The sequence below is a fragment of the Lycorma delicatula genome, chromosome 2 (genome assembly GCF_047948215.1).
Source record: "Lycorma delicatula isolate Av1 chromosome 2, ASM4794821v1, whole genome shotgun sequence".
NCBI lineage: Eukaryota > Metazoa > Arthropoda > Insecta > Hemiptera > Fulgoridae > Lycorma > Lycorma delicatula.
In genome coordinates this window covers 109,997,888-110,016,622 of record NC_134456.1, presented here as the reverse complement: position 1 = coordinate 110,016,622, position 18,735 = coordinate 109,997,888, and the positions used below count along the sequence as shown (strand labels likewise).

The following is an 18,735-nucleotide window of genomic DNA, read 5'->3' as shown; positions in this document are numbered from 1 at the left end:
GTATGCAGTTCTATAGGATAATCCGGGTCAAAGATAATTAAGACGGGTTCGTTGGTCAAAGTATGAATTACTTTTTGTCGGGCGTTTTCATGTGTCTCAGTCCACTCAATATATTTTTTACCTGAGGTAAGAGCATATAATGGTTTCATGATTTGTGAAAACTTAGGGACAAACCGTCGGAAATAAGATGCAAGGCCAATAAACTGTCTAAGCTGAGTAACGGTCCTTGGAGCGGGTAACATTGTTAAAGGGTTTATTTTACGAGGGTTTGGACGAACTTGTCCTTCTTGAATCTCATACCCAAGGTATGAAACAGACGTTTTGAGAAAAGAACATTTTGAAAAATTAAATGAGAATCCCGCATCTATAAGAATTTTTAATACCACTCGAAGTCTTTCAAACGCTTCTTCTATCGTATCTGCAATTATCAGTACATCGTCTAGATAAACTACAACGAAAGTGTACGCGAGCTCACCCAATGCCTTTAAAATTGCTCTTTGAAAAACCCGTAATAAAAGAACTTTCATTCTCTTTTAAGATTGAAACTAATCTTATTTTATCATTTTTATCAACATCTGTATCAACATTATCAAAATTTATAATTTCGAATTTACTACATTCATTTACTACTTTAGATTTACAGATTTTAAAATTATTTTGAGAAATATTTACTTCAAAACCCAAGCTCAAAATTTCTCGACCAATTAAAATATTATAACTCAAATATTCATCTGGGACAACGTGAAATAGAATCTCTAATGTAAACAAATCCATAATTACAATAGATAAAATTTGCATGCTACAATTTACTACAACATTTCCGATGCCTTTCAAAATTATTAATTCATTAATTCTACGTCCAGAAAACTTAATCACTATCGATTCCTTTATTAATGAGCATTCCGCTCCTGAATCAAAACAATATGGAAACGACTCACCAAGATGGTTTAGAATACCAGTAGGAGCTGCAACTGTGCAAAGATTCACACGGCGTTCGACGCTACCATTCTCCTTGTTGTTCCCTGGACCGCTACGGCTGCTACCTGGAGCCGTACAGTTTGGCGCAATATGACCAGCTACCCCACATTTGAAACACGTCACATTGCGCGATGAAGAGGATTTTCTGATAGACACAGTTCTGCTGCAGAGCACCAAGCAACAGAATCCGATCCCGCACTCGCTGGATTAAATCGTGGTAACGCAACACTTTTCTTTGTCGATAATGGCTTTTGCATACAACACTTCATAAACTCAAACAATGTATTCCACTGATCAGGTGATGGACCAGATGGAGACGATCCCACTTCTGATATCGGAGAGGCGAGGAGATTTGTCAGGGATTCAACGTTTTGTGTTTCACTCACTTTTATTATTACAAGTGGAGAATATATAAGACTATAATAAAGCTCAACCAATAAAAATGAGTAGACAACTCGTACAATGAAACAATTACAAATGATAACTATCACCCATCAATAACTCAGCAGTACACGAATCATAATATAAGATTAATTTAATTTAGAACTCAAACAATACTAAAACAACTTGCGATAGACCGAGGCTCAGGGAAATAACGAATTCGCGATCACCAGGACGTCTGTTCGATCTGGGTTCCAAAGCAAGACTACCCTTTCTCCATATTCTCAAATAATATACCTACTGCATATTTCCTTTTCCTTATTAATTTTATGATACCCCTATCGTCCTGGGATCCCGACTACGTTGACAACCATGTGCCTACCTAGGCCTAAGCCTACCGCAATAAAACAATTTAAACCTTATTTTACAAAATATTACTAGTAATAGTACATTTCTTAAAACTACTAAAAATACAGATATTCTAAAGAATATTCTCATCGTTTTGTCGGAAGATACTCCACTGTACTTTATTCTCCGACATATATATATATATATATATATATATATATATATATGTATATTTTATGTCTGTGCTTGAGTTTAACCTGAGATTGATAAAATGTAATAAACAATTATTAATACCATTAAATTCACTTAACTGCCCTGATAAAACTATATCAGAACATGTAACTGCACTTTACTTTTGTGTGTCATTCTATCTTTTTTTTTCTAAACATTAGATGAAAGGTTTTTATGAAATGAGAATCCTTAACTAGGAGGTTTAAATTGAATATGAAAACTATGTTTGTTATATCTGAATGATTTATTGATCTAATATCTGTATTGATTTTATTACATAATTATTTTTTTTTTGTAATTCCATATTAAAAGAATACAATAAAAATGGAATTTCTTAAACTAAAAAATACTTTCAAAATTTTGCAGTATGCACAAAAATGTAAGTCCAAAATTGAGTTTGTCTATTGTTTTTTTAGACATTTCAGCTTATCCATTTTTAATGAAATTAATTAGTTGAGTTGATGTGTATATTGATCCGTGCTCGGTCATATAGAATTTAAAAAATAGGCCAGGGGTTCAACCCACTCTGTCAGAAATTTTCCCCTGTTTGATATTATTTTGTTATGCCTAATAATTTTGTTCATAGTATATTATTTGTTTGTATTTATTTTTTTCATACTACTTTTTCTTTTTTTTAATTGTACTCTACATTCATTGAATAAATATTGTTTCTTTATCAAATAATTATATAATGAAGCATCATGAACTTAGTAAACTTATATACTTGAGTAGCTTTTGCAGAAAAAAATATAACTTGTTTTGATTTTTATTTATTATAGTTTCTTTTACTATTATCAGTTGAGATTTGACCTGATAGTATTTACTCTTAATTATAATTCACTTTTTATTGATAGTTTGTAGTAAATGCATTATATTTGTGACAGACCTTTTAGGTTTACTCGTGTGTGGGGTTTTTTAATTAATCTCTAGTTTCAAGTATGAATTTTATTAAAAATTTTTTTGCCAGTTTTGTGCATGCTTTTGCTGACTCAATATTACAGTGTCATTTATGTTAGATTTTTATTATTATTTTTTATTATCTTTTTTTCCTTTAATAAAAAAAATCATTTGACATGATTTATTCTGTTATACAATTCATATTATAAGATAATTAAAGTAAATTTGATTGTTGAGGTGCTATTGAGCCGATTTGAAAAATTCTGACAATTCTTAAAAGCTTTTTCTCCTTAAATTTCATAGGTTATGAATTGATGATGTTATTTCCCTTGCACTATTTTTATGATTAATACATACTACGTAATGAAGTATAATTACAAAAAAAAGAAAAACAGTAAATCATAGATCTGAATCTCCAGGATTGGAAAGAAAATCATTAGATTTGTTGAGTGCGTTCGGTATTCCGAGATAAATAAGAATTTATACTTGTGTTTGTTTGTCATATAAATACTATATTAATTTCAATTGATAAGGTTTTAATTGATGTGTTAATTTTTCCCCTTTCCCTAATTATAAAAAGTTAGTAGTCATAAATTTAGAGTTAGATCTTATTTTAACTTCTGATTCACCCTATACTAAGTTTAAATTACAAGGGATGGTACTAAAAAAAAAATCCTCGTTGTATTTAACTCATGATGCGTTAACCAAACATGTATTATATACCTATTCAAGAGATACTGAACAAAATAATGTTAACAAACAAAACTTTAATTCACCCACAAATTTGTGGAATTATGTCCAACATTTGTAGCATTTTTTATTGTTATATATATATATATATATATATATATATATATATATATATATATAATTTCAAACTGGTGTACACCCCCTGTTTAGCTTATCTGTATGAACATAATGTGTTTTATGGCTCTGAAATACATGGAAGTTGGAAAACCAAAAGACAAGTAATAAAGTCTTGATGGGTTTATATAAAGCCAGTAGAAAATATTTATTAGAAGAAATTTTATGTTATTAAGAGATGTAAGAAAGGAAAGCAAAGATGCATACTATGTAATAGATGAATTAGTGAAAAAAAATATGGAAGATATAGATACTGTATAATGAGAGTCAAAGATAATATGATACTAGCAAATAATTTTAAATGTAATGCGTGTTGAAATTAAAACATAACCCTGAACACAAAGTAATCCAGAATATATCTAACCAGTCAAGCAACTGATTATAAAAAATAAGAAATAAAAAAAAACTACTGTTAATATTGACTTAATATGGACTACATTCTTATCAAGATTGCTTTTTAAGCTAGTGTTGTATGGTAATATAAAACAATATAAAATTTAAAATAAAATCGTTTGAAATGAAAGTCTTTTTATTTTATATTGTTGCTCTATAGTAAAATTTTTAAACAAAATATTCAGCAGCAAATGTAATGACTATATCGACTTACTTTATTTATGTAAACATTTTGATAAAAATGACGCATTAAATTTTTGTGGTATTGTGTTTTTTTATATGATAAGAAAATCAACAGTAACTGCTGTTGTCATCAATTTTTAAAGCGAACATAATAGAAGTAATATGATATTACCCATGAAAAATACTTTACAATACAATTCAGTAATCTAGAAAAGAAATTGATATAAGCTTACATTTTATTTATTATGTTTTTTATATCATATACTGATAAATACAGATAAAAACACCCAGTTGCAGCTGCATAATATATTTTTTGTGATTAGAAATTATTTTGTGATGCCACATCAAGCCTGATGATAACAACTCAAACTCAGAATCTTTCAGATGAAAGTCAGAATTGCTGATTGTAAATTTTTTCTAACTGTAAATTTCATATCCTGCTATGCAAATATTTGATTAATAAAAAATTATTATTTATTATCCAGTCATTACTATTACCATTTGGTCAGTATTAAAAAAAAAATTATAATTATTTTCAAACATAACACAAATTAAACATTATTTTAGATTTTACTTTTTATTAATGCTTCCTGAAATGTTTCATTAAAATTCCCCATAGTGAGTAAATCATAAAAATTTGCCATTGCAGTAAGGATAAGAAACCTCAGTTTGAAATGTTAAAAAAATTACGGGAATATTTTAATTTCGTTTAAATTTTCATTACTTGATCCTTTTTTATGAAATACATGACTACATCTATTATATTAAACAGTTATACCAATGGAAGAATGGAATTCTCATTTGCAGATAAAAAAAAAAAACATCCTTTAGGTCCAGTGTTTGATGGTAAAAATAGAGTATTACATCAGAATTCTTTTGGACAACATCAATTTTCATGAAAATGTCTGATTAAGCTTATGTAACCCTATGCTTCAAAAGTTATATGTTCCTGATGTGTGCTTTTTGTTTTTTGGGGGTGATAACTACCCCTTGTTAAAAAAAATTAAAAACCATAGATTTAAATGTTTTATAGATTGAAATCATGTTTGAATATGTAGAATAAACATTCTTTTATGTTGTGGAGTATAATTTATGATGTTTTACTAGGTTTCAATCCTTAGAACCACCCCTTGATGATATTAAAAAAAGAATTAGTTTTCAACAGTTTCAAATATTTTAATGATGTATTTATAATGAATTAAAATCCATTTACTATTTGTAATATAATTTGATTTATTGCAACGTTTCAACCCTTAATAAAAACTCTTTATAAAAAAAAAATTATTAAAATTATAGATGTAGGTTGCTTTGTAGCTCAAAATCATTTAAATATGTAGAATAAACATTGTTCCATTTCTGAAACATAATTTATGATGTGTTACTACATTGCAACCCTTAGATTCACCCTAATGACAAAAAAAAATTAATTTTCAGCAGCTTAAAGTGTTTTAATGATACATTTATAATGAATTATAAACTTTTTTTAATCTTATCATGAAAATTAAATTTCCTGTCTTGTATTAAATGATGAATTTAGTGATGAAACATGAATTTGATGTACTTACATTTTTATTAACCAAAAAAATAACTTTAATTCAATAATTTTTGAAAGGTTATATTAACGAAGTGTGCCATGTGTTTATTCTTTCGGTTTTGGAAATGTACTGACTACACCATATAAAAGAGATACATTCACATATATACATGTACAATGTACCTATGTATGTCTATGCACATAAGGTACTATTATCATCAATCAGCAGGTATTTGCCTACAGTATGTTCTGTTACTTTTCTTCTTCTACCTATACTTTCATGTATATATCTGTGGTATGTGTGTGTGTGTGTGTACATATCTAGATACAGTTATATGTATTCACATGTATTCATAAATGCTCTGAAACTGTCAAGAATATAAAAATTTACATGTTTTTCAACTATAACTTCCTTAATTTTTAAGTTTTCCAATCACTCAAAAACCCATTTTGCAGGGAATTTCAAGGGCGCAAGGCATGTAAAGTTCAGATTCCTTGAGCTGTTTGTTTTTGAAATTTTTGAGTTTAAAGGGCTTGGGGAAGGTGGTCCTCGCACTCAAATGCAAACTTTTAATGGTGATGTCTCACCCAATTTTTATTCTACAGAAATAAAAAAAAGATTTTTCAGTAAAAAAATAAATTTTTGTAATTAGCATTTTTATGTATTTTTTTAGTTTTTGAATTACTGTGAAAAAAAATTTTTTTTAAGAATTTTCAAATTTGAATCAACTTTTTTTCTAATCTAGGCATTCCATACTGGTCAAACTTCTAGAACATATTGTTACTACTTAAATAAAGTAAATTGTAAAAGGATTGCATTCAATTCCAATTCTTACGGAAAAGTCATTTGTTTCATTACTGATTTTTTTCTCTGAAAAAGCAAGACAACCATTTTATTTTTATCATAACTCCATTAGTTTTCATGCCAATGACTTTTACCAAAGCTAATTTTAAAGGTCTTTTTAAGTATTTTAAAAAACTCTACGTTTTATTTTCCGTTTTTCGGTTATTTAACATTGAAAGGTTTGACCTCAGTTTTCAGTGAACAAAAAGTTACCTTCAACGAGGCACAACTTGAATTGTATTGCATCTACAAAAAAAAAAAAACAAAAAGCATCTCTTTGTTATTTTATGAGCTTCATTTTTGCTAGTAATAATGTTTTCGATAAAACGTAAAGTTATTGAGTTATTTGTGAAAAATCAACATTTTCAGTCATGAGTAACTCAAAGTATTGACTCTACAAAAAATTTTTGTGAACATTTTTTGCTTAGAATTTATTCTTCCATTGATATTTCTGTGGTTATTTTGAATGTAATAATTTCCATCCCTTCTCCGGGTGGCATCCATCTCCAGGGTAAAACCACGCTTCAGCACTATATAAATTTTGTTCCTTGAGCTATTCCCTAATTACTGCCCAAATTTCACGTCGGTTTTGTCCAAAAGAATTCTTGGCGAAAAACCGTCAAACACTGGCCTAGTATGAAACTCAAATTTTATTTTGGTAAATTGAAATGTTAAAGATATTTTTTTGCTATGAAAAAAGGATTTTACTATAAAAGGTTTTTTGTGAATTTTATTCTATTTTTCATCAAGAAGTTAAGGGCAGCACACTGGTGCATATTTGTGTATAGTATACAGTATTATTTTGATACTAAGTTAATGGTGGTATTTTGTATTAACCATGATTTTACTACAGTTTTGTTTATCTTATTCTCCTGTCATTATTGTCAATAATCTGGAGTTGGCTCTAAGTTTTTGAGTATTTGATTTATTTTAGATTTTTCTACCTTTTACTTTGAATGGAAACTGAGTATCCTAAGAAAAGAAAAATAGTTTGAGAAAACAAAGATGAGTAAGAATAAATTAATTGATGAAGTCATACTAAAGATGAAAGGTGCTACAAACTTAACAATGAAAAACAGGGGTAATTATTTAGAAAGATGATTTACATTTAAAGGTCAATATCCTTGGTGTATGTTATTATGATCATATGGTAAAAATCAATAAACAAGAAAAAAGATTTTGCTCTACTGCAGTTCTTAAATTTTACCAACTTTTTGTTGTAATGATTATGATGAATTTTTTCCTATTTTTAAAGTATGAGAAGGGAATAAAAGTCAGTTGTGTCACATTTATTAGTATTATATACAATTATTGACATTCCTAACAATTGGCCAATTTAATATTCAAAGTTAATTGGACAAGATAGTGAGCAAAGAAAGCATTTGTTGGTTATGTTTGCTAATGTCGTAGAAAGTTAAAAACTCGTTTAAAATCATACATACTCATTTAAAATCATATTTATAAACAGAAAAGTAATTTTATCAAATTAAAATGTTCAAATCACATTAAATAATACATAATCACATAATAAATACTAGACATAATTGTAAAAAATAAAATGGTCATTAAGTATAAAATTATACTGTAATGCCATTTTATATATAACAGCGAACATGATAAAATGTTTTAAAACTGTAAAATAAAACAAAAAACATTACTGTTGAACCCATTGGTTAATATTACTGCACCTGGTAAGAATATTTTGACAGATCGATACGTTTATGGTATATGACCCAAATTCTTTGTTATATTCAGTTTTCTCTTAGAAGGGGGCACCAGTATGAAGCACAGTTCTAGAAAATGGGTTGTTTATGACTTAGATTAAGTTGTCGCTGCATTTAATCCAAGTAATTAAATGGCCAGTTAACTTGATGAATAAACAAGTTAACTTTTAACTAAACACTTAAGTTTTTAAATCGTTTATGTTGTGTAGTTTGATTTTACACTAACTAATTGTACATTTATTGCAAAATAAATCTTTCATTCTGATCATTATTTAATAATATATTATTCAGATCTTATTGTGGGGTAAGTAACCACAGCTACTCTACAGATAAAAGGAGGTACCTGCTCCAGCATTTGTATGGATGTATCGAGGGGAAACCATAGCAAAATGTTGATCAGAGTAGTGTTGCAAAATAAATGTTTAATTATAAAATACAAAATATAAGTCCTTAACCTTAACTTAAAAACATTAAGTAATAGTAAATTAGATATGTAAAGATATCAAATAGATAAAACGATTAGAAACTGAATAATTCAGAAGGTATTAAAGAAAATTGTTTGAGCAGATATTTATGCACATTTAAAACTGAAATAGAGAAAACTGAAAGATTCTTTATTATTTTTTATTAGCAATATTTAAAAAATGGTTGAAAAAATAATATTGTTTGTGTAGAAGAAAACATTTTAATTTTATTTGTAATAAATTGGTGGAAAGATGTTTAAATGGTTTATTAATTTATTAAATTTTATAATGGAAAAATTAAACTGCCTTTCTCATAAGAAAAAATATTATGCTGAATAACATGAAAACTGATTCTGTTTTTCTTGTTTGATGGAGGTGGGTATTGTTAATTTGTCCGAATTGCTTTTGTTTTTAGCGAAGGTTGTGTATATTTAAATATGTGGATTAACATTTCTAATTTACTAAAAATATCAATCTACAAAGTTCATATTATAGTTGCCAAACAATTAACAGCTCATTTTCATTACTTAAATTTGTTTTGACTTTTGAGGGAATCCAATAGATAAATATTATATTTAATCAGTATTCATGATAAATATTTAATTGTTGTTTACATATAACCTTATTAAAACAAATCCTTACATTTTTAATAAAGTTAAATGTATGCTGCATGCTCAATCAAAAAAAAATTCTTGAAGTTATCCACAAAACAAATCAGAGAATTAACATTTGTTTGTATTACAATCTGTCTGGTCTCTCACATCAGTCTGAAATCCAAGATTAAGGACATCAGCCGTAAGGCTCTTATACTGCAGAATAGTTTTAGTCCTCAAACCAAGAAAATAAGTATTTTTGTTAAATTTCACTGAGTTAATAAAATATACATATCTTATTTTTTTGTTAGACTTGCCACGTTGAACCTTCTGTCATAAGATTATGTAACCTCTATTTTTGAGAATATAAGACCCCTAAACAATCAGAATCCCCCAAAATAAAAGTTCTCCTTAATTGAAACTACTATCTTCTGTTTAAAGAAAAAGGATAGAAGATTTAAAAAAGGATCTGCTATGAGATCAAAGTGATTGGATGTAGTTCTACCAGATTGATTTCAGCTTTTGTGAAGTCTAGGTCACATTAAACAGAAATACAACAGGTCAGGGAAGTAGCAAATTCTTTAAAAATGAGAAAGTAGAGAAAACTCAAACAAGATATGTAAGTGGGGCTTAGTACCTGCTTAGAACAATCACAGGAACAGCTGATGACAATCTTTCAAGTTCAAAAGAAAGTAAAAACCATAATTATTAGTAAGTCTACATTTACATTTAGTTTAACTTTAATCACCTTGCACATTTATTTAATTTAATGCATTTGTTTGGCCCTTCATTAATATTGTGTTTGTACAGTTTGTTGAATCCAAGAACACTGTAGAACCCTGTTTGTCTGTCACCCAAGTGATAGTTGGAATGAATAACAGGTCATATAATACGAGCAGTAAAAACCCATTTTAAAGTATGGAGAAAGTTAAAAACAGGATGTAATATGGCATTCTAAAGAACTGTAAATAAAGGAAGAAATATTTAATTTTACGTAGGTGATGTTATTGAGAGAAATATTATTAAACTCTGTATCTTAATTATGGTTACTTAGCATAATATAAAAGTAAACTGTACATCAAAACAGATTTGTTGTAAATAGAAAATGTCTTTCAATTTCTTTAATTTTAAGTCAAAATTCTGGATTTTGCTGCTATGTCTGTCCACTTCTTCTATAAAATATCCATTAGTGTTGAATTAGGTAGGGTACTGTTCTAAATACCATAGAGCAATATTGAACACATGCTTGTCATCTCTATGTCAAAAAACTTGGTGTCTTCATCATCATCATCATCATTTGGTTCCTGTTACCCAATTGTAGCAATTATCCAATCGTCATTCAATTCTTCATTAGTGTTAGCCTCATCAATGTTACGTTTAGCAAGCCATTCTATTATGTCACCATTTTCTGTGTCATGCTGTGTGGGTTGTAGATCTTAGACCACTGGCTTCATTTACTGTGGAAATATCGTCTTCTGGCTTCATACTTGACCACAGTTTCTTCCATGATTTTTTTAATGTTGTTTCAGTCATTTCCTCCAGGCTTCTGCAACAAGTAAATTGCATCTTTAATATTTAGTTCTTTTATTGCTTGAATAAGATCTTAGCCCTCCTCTGTTTTTTTTTCAAGAATGGATCCAATATATTTTCTATTTTACCATTTTTCAGTCATGCAATCACATCCCTGATCCATAGGTTGGATGAGAGGTGTGACATGAGCTGATAGAAATATTGCTTTAATTTCTCTTTTTTGCAATTAATTTTCACTTGGGTGACTTGGTGCATTATCCAGAAGAAGAGCTTTGAGTAGAAGATTATTTTAATGTTAAATTCTTTTCAACTAACACTCTAGGACTTTTGGACTTCCCAATAACAAAGAACAGCACTTTATGACTTTCATTGACATTGCTACATAATGCAGTTCTAATTTTATACTTTGTCAACTTTGTATCAGTAACATTTTCAAATTTTGATGTAAGAGTTCTTTTCAGGAGCATTTTGTAATTTAGCTCGTGTCTCATCAATGTTGTTGATTGGGTTTCAGACTGTTATCTTCAACTAGCTTTTTAAACTTTACCACAAATTTGTTTGCAGCAGTATCATCGGGTGACAATTTTTCACCAACAATAGCGACTTGTTGAATTCCATGGTGCTTCTTCCTCATGTGAAGCCATCCCTCAATTGCTGTGAAAGTTTCATCGTCCCCCTCCAGTTTCTTGTACAGAACCATTGCTTTTTCTTTAATAATGGTTCCAGGTAAAGGAGTTCTGATTTAGGCTTTGTCAGCATTTTTCAGTTTTAGACTGCATCTTTTCCTTCAATAGTTGTTGTATGTGCTTTGGGGGTCTTTTGTGTCATTTTTTTTAGTATATGAAAAATGCTGTGCCTAACCGGGAATACTGAAAGTACTAAAGAAAGTTTTTGCACACACTCACCCTTATCAAGTCAATCAGGTGCTTGAAGCTTCTGTTGGAATGAACACACTACACATTTTTGATTTTGGGTTGCCATTAGTGAACAGATATAATAAACATAACAAAGATACATAGCCTGCTCACAAAATTCATGGTAACAACAACAGATACATTGTATACTATCAATATACTTATACGGTAACAGATAAACACACATTACTGTACTATATGGTTAAATTAAAACAAATTTTTATTCCATGTATGTTTACAAGACTGTACAGTAGTACAGTATGTACTTCCACCGATATGACAAGATAATTAAGTATACATTACATATCAAGGTACAGTACTGAACTGTGTCATTCAGATATACAGAGGAATCTGTTATACAGAGATATGGTAGGGATGCTACTGTATTTAGTAATTGTCATATATATGTATGTATGTGTATGGAATACTGTAAGCTTATTTAAATTAAATTTATTTTTTTTACTAAATGCCACACTTAAGATTCATCTTATTTACAGACTAGTGTAATAAACTGATAAACTTTAAAACTAATAATTTATATGTAGCTGGCAGTGTTCAAAAATGAATGTTTATGTTCAACAAAAAGAAATTAAAATAAATGTTAGCTTTTAAGAATTGCTTAGTTGTTTACAAGATACAACATATTATAGATATAACAACATCTTATGTTGTTATATATGTACTTTTAAGATTTAATTTGGAACCGAAAAGAGCTTTTATTTTAGTTTTATATTATGTCTTTAATAGCATTATTATTAATGTTGTTAAAGTTAAAAAAGATAATATTAATACTGTCTTGTAGTTTTACAACCAAGGTGTTTTACACTTTTCGTATTAAATTTTAGTGATTATAATACAAAAATATTTTCAGGCGATTTTGTTGTATGCTTTGTATTCAATCATTTTTATTATATGTTTTTTTAGTTTTATATAGTACTGAGTATGATCCTATAAAGGACCTTATGGTGTAGAATTTATAATTTTTAATTACAAAAAAAATTTATCTAGAATAATGAAAGTTCAGATCAACAGTGTAAGTAAGCTTCATTTAAATTTAAATTATGTCCAGCAATTATGTTACAAGTTTTTAACAATACAGAAGTTGTATTGTTTCTCTTACAACTTCTTATAGCCTGACTGTTCTACTATACTTGTAATGTTAAGAATATACTTGTAAAGTAAGAATTCAAACTTTTGTACTGCTTTTTAGATCACTGGTCTTAAATAATGCTGAGTTGACTTTTCTGCTGTTGACTTAAGAAGTTTATAATTCCTTGACTAAATATCATGACACTGAATACTGACCATGTGGAAAATAATTCTGAAAATAAACCTATTACGAATATTTTATTCTTAATTCATGGTTTTATACTATTATTTGTTTTAATTTATAAACATAAATTAAATCCTTCTCAAAAAATGAGGTTTTTAATTTGATCCATTTAGTTTTTTACTTTACATGAATGAATGTCTGATAATGAATGATTCAATGATAATTTTATTATGTTAAGAATAAGAAAGTGCTACTGATTGTCTCATATAAATCTCTTAACAGATAACATTAACTGAAGATTTATCTAAATGAAAATTTACATTGCCACATAGGGAATTTGATATTATTTTTATCATTATTTATAATTGGATTTTATGTGGCTACTGACCTGCTGACAAATCTCTTTTTGGGGATCACGAAATTAGCTGGCAGCTTTACACATAAACTGTAATGAAATCATTTTATGAGAAAAAATTATTTATAATAAATGTTTTACTTACATTTATAATTACACATGTAAAGAAATAAATTAATGAGATGGTTGTTTTTTTTTTTTACATTAAAAGTTTCTCCAAACATGTATCTGTATTCTGAAACATATAAAAGAAAATTGTTTTCAAGTGATAAAAGACAATTCCTATATTTAGTTTTTAGCGCAACCATTGACAAAAACCCTTTTGATAGAGGTAAGATGTGGTGAAAGTGATTAATATTTTCAATGTTTATGTGGCTAGATTTCCATATTTACTTAGATGAGCAAACCAAAATTATCAAAATCTTCAGATAAATATTGTAGTTGTAACTTGTATTGGTAGACATTATTTCAGTGAGCTGGTAATGAATCTCAACTGGTAACTTAGCAGATGCAACAACATTTTTATTAATTGGATTCAGTAGCCATCTCTTCGAGAAATAATTTTTATCTTCCAGGAAATACTCCACCAACTTATTTTTAACTCAAGCAAATGCCATCTTCATGCTATCCAAGCTTTGGTGAATAATAGTGTCTTTTTCTTCATACCAGTTTTTCTCAATATAATCAGAAATGAGTGGAAACATAGCCAAATTTTTATTTAGAAGACTAATAATCCAGATACCAAGCTTCTTAATGAAAGCATGAACTTTGTATGTCATTAATAAAATGTTTTTTTCATGTCCTTGTAAATTCATATTCAAGTTGTTATGCATATTCAAACAACATATACTCAATATTCTGTAAAAACATTGACAATGGCATTTGTTTATCCTGGAAAAATATCATCTAGCAATTCCAGTAACCAGGATAACACTTTCCCATGCGATAACTATCTGATTTCTGTATGGAAAAGAAGACATTTTTTCTTTGCATAATTTAGCAAACAGCCTGTTCTGTATGGTTGAATTTTAGTAAAATTAATTATTTTTACAGCTTTACAAAGAATTTGTTTGACATTTTCCAGCATATTTTTATGACAAGAGCATGTTTGTGAAGGAAGCAGGTGAGCCCATTCTGTGGGCTTACTGCCCAAATTTTTTTCAGAAATCCACTGTTCTTTTCTGTTCTCGCCTTTACAGTGCCTTTCTGCACTATCATTACAGCAATACATTTTTTCCAATCTCAGTTATAGATTTTAGTAGCTTCATGAAAACACATCAAAAAGGCATTGTTCTGTTGCATGTTCAGTTATTGATTTGCAAAACTATTCTTTTTGATTGATCTGTCTCTATCGTATCATATCTCACAAAACATAAGAACTCAGAAATGTTTGTCACATCTGTTGATTCATCAAATTGAATACTAAAAAATTCACCTTAGTACAGTTGTTGAATTATCTAATCACAAACATTGTCAGCCATGTCATCAAATCACCTAATATTCTGTCGTTAGAAAGCAGAACCTTTTCCAATTTTTTACTTCTTCCACATCTATTAAAGCTTCATCCGCACCATGTCAATTGCAGCAGACAATATGAAGTTTACTGCGATTGTTATGGGGTTTAGACATCTTAGCTACTCTTACTGCTACGATTATCTCGTAGCAGTAAGAGTAGCTAAGATGCTTTAAGTGTACTTTTATTAGTATGGCTTGATTTACAAATAGAAGCTTGTTGATTTTTCAAAGTATATAATTTTCTTTCATGTACATTTTAAACACAAATAAAACCCTCATATATATTAATAATGTTATACAATTATATTTATAGTTAACATAGTAATATATAATATAATGTAAACACATTTTAAAGTATTTTTACAGAATTTAATTTTACTCTTTACAGAATTCTGTTTTTAATTTATAAATGGATGAGTGCAATAAAAAGAACTTATATAAATAAAAAATTTAATGTAATAAATTTGTAAACATTTAATGAAATTATTTGCAAAAAACTTTATCTTTGTTTTTTCTTTTTATTAGTTTGAAACTCTTCTTAGCTGACAAATCTCTACTTACTTGAATTTTTCTTCGTTACATTTCATTTTCTTCGTTGCTTTTAAATAATAAAAACTTAAAAATTATTTATGAAGTAAATGGAAGCTGGAAGATTATGCATTTTATACAGCATAATTAACCAAATACGATGCTGCATAAAGATAAAAGTAATTGAGTTGTCAAGTGCTTTTTAAATGTACATTTTTGTATTTTTTTCATTTTACAGAGTTAATAAATCATTTAAATAATAAAATTAATAGGCCAGTTATAAAATAAATTCTTCCTCTATAAATGTTAATTTACAAACTCATTTATTTTTACAGTTGATGCTCATAATTTTTAAAAATAAAAAAACTTATAGCTTCATTTTTAAACAAAACTTTTTTACATTAAACTAAATTACAAGTAAGATTTTACTTTACTTTCAGAATTCTTCTATATAATTTTCAAAAATACTAACTGCTGTCTTTCTACAAGTTTACCTGTAATTAAATCCTCCTGGCTGATTAACTAAAATCTACAATTTTAAAACTGATAAAGGACTTTTTATTCTTTAAATAAAATATATTTACTTTGTTAGAAAGAAAAAATATATACTTTTGTCAGTGCATTATTTATTTACCTGGAATTTTACTTATCAAGATGGCTTATCAATCTTGTGTAAACCATCCTTCACTACCAGAAAATTTTCAGTTGTCAGTAATTTTGAAATATAGGAATTACATCTTTCCTTTCAGTGTTGTACTGAAAATTGGCATTTCTTTTCAGCACAACTGTAAAAACCATAACTTTTGTTCATCAGTGATGGTAGTTGAATTTTGATTGTGCATCAAGAGAAATTCAGTTTGCAAAAATTCTATACTGGTTTTCTTCAGCATCAGCTGTTTACTGTACTGATACAGATTTAATTTTATTGCATTATAAAATTTATATTTAATAAATTATTAGGTTTAATTCATTATATGTAATGAATTAACATATAGTTTAAGGAGATTAGTAATATTTACACCCTCCAACCTGCCCCCATGCAACATCAAAATAAATCTCTTCTCTTCAAGAAAAACTAGAAACAAAGCATTTTTGCTTTGGCAAAAATTTTGCAGCCTCTTTTAGCATGTTTAAATTATCTGTTTAAATTGTGCATACAGAACAATCACCATTCTCAGTGTCATTTGCAATTTCTTAAATGGTATCAAATGATTTTCCGTAATCAAATTACACATATTGTTAATGACATTTGGATTTTGATTTTTGCTGGCAGTCTGTCTGTACACAGCTCACTCTTACTACTGAAGTTCAGCCATTTTAATGCAGTTGTACCACTTTAATTTGTGTACCCATAAACCTTTGTTTCTAAAAGTTTACTTAATCTTCCTAGTTGTTTTGCATTTGATACAGTTAAATTGTTTGATATGCTCTGTCATTATGAACAAAATATCAAGCATCTGTTTGATTAACATACATAATGGCTATGGGACAATAGCTGATCCATCTTTGAGATTACTAAAACACATGTATGCACGCTAGATACTAGAGCTGCAGTCTACTAAGTTTAGCTGCTTACATTGAAATACTTTTCAAGAAAAAAATGTCTTATTTTGAACAGATTTTGTATGATGTACAAGATCTTCAATTTTCTTACAGTGATGGGCAAGGAATAGAAGTACGTCTTGTAAGGAATTCATGTCATCTGTATTGTACAGCCTAAGTAGTATTATTGTTATTGCCTTTCTTTGTTTCTTAAAATATTACTAAATTCAACTTTTATTTCTGGAATAGATCAAAAACACTCCTAAAAATCTTTCCAAAAGAAATTTTTAACTTCTCTTAAAAGAGGTGAAAATCCATTTTTTCAAACATCTAAAATTATTGATTTAGACAAAAGATGTACAAAAATGACAGATTTAAATACAGATTTTTAAGAAATTTAATTTGAGATTCAATTTTAATATATTAAACAAATTATAATTCATTTAAAAAAAGTATTTTTTCCCCCATTTTTCTAACACCAAAGTTTTTTTCCCATTATTTTTACTATTTACTTGAAAACTAAGAAATCTCCACAAACATCTAGAAACCTCTTGATGTCTAAATTGTCTGCAAATTAAACCTTCTGTGACATTAATTTTCCTTTTTGCTTTAATTACTGCAATTATTTCTTAATAGTTAATCTTTTTAAGTTAATACTTAATGTTTTATGTTTCTAGATGCTTGAGGTTATTAATTTATTTTACATTAGTCTGTGCTTAAAGTTCATAAATGGGCAGTTTTTATATTGTTAAAATGAAGTTATATTATTATTGAAATAGTTGATTGAAATTTGTTTTCTAATTTTCTTTTAAAGGAACCAAAGCAGTCCGATGTTGAAAAAGGCGGAATACCAGCTGGTGATCCAAGGCTTCTTGTTATTCGACGACCACTCGTACGTCGATCATCTTCTGCTACAACAGTTTGTTTATTTTTGACTGCTCTCTTGGTGATGTGTTGTGGAATCATTTCTGGAGTTTACCTTTACAGGCAGTTCTCATTTGCTCCGGTTTGTAACAAAATATTAATTTTTTAATGTTCATAAACATTTACATTTAATACACATATACATTTAATGATGATGAATTGTCTGATCAAAAGTGAATGATTCAAACAGTAATTAGAACTTACTTCTTTTTATTTTTCCAAGACATTTTATCAGTAACTGCTATTAATATATTAATTTTCTGTGGCAGAGTAGAAATTGAATATTAGGAAGACTATTAACTGTTTAGGGCATTAATATGTGAAGGTATGTGAAGGACCTGATATTGGTATTTTAATCCTTATAGTAGTGGTTTACTAGTTTTAAAGAATAAATTTCTTCAGTAAAATTTATAAAAGTAATGATGTACAGTAATGCAGCCAGAGAATAATCTGTATGCTGTAGAATATGATAAATTCTTTAAATAAGAATAATACAGGCTATAAATATTATTTGATTTGCATTTCTATTGATAACTTTATTGTTCAGTTTTAGTTGAAGTTAATCTTTATCTCATCACTCACAGACCAGAGTAAGGTAAATGCTGTACCCCAAATATTCATTCTGGCATATTATATATGTGGCATATACATCTTGAGTAGCAAAAGCTTTAAAGCTTGACACTTACACTTAAAAAGTGTTACACTGCTGAAAACAATATA

General features: G+C 28.1%; 1 protein-coding gene across 1 annotated transcript in view; it reads left to right on the top strand.

The window, feature by feature from the left end:
• Positions 1 to 18,735, top strand: part of LOC142319109 (integral membrane protein 2B) — a 75,492-nt gene that overhangs the window by 30,437 nt on the left and 26,320 nt on the right. The window contains exon 2 of the mRNA XM_075356030.1: positions 17,906 to 18,097. Within this exon, the coding sequence (XP_075212145.1) occupies positions 17,906 to 18,097 (192 nt within the window). The remainder of the gene's footprint in view (positions 1 to 17,905; positions 18,098 to 18,735) is intronic.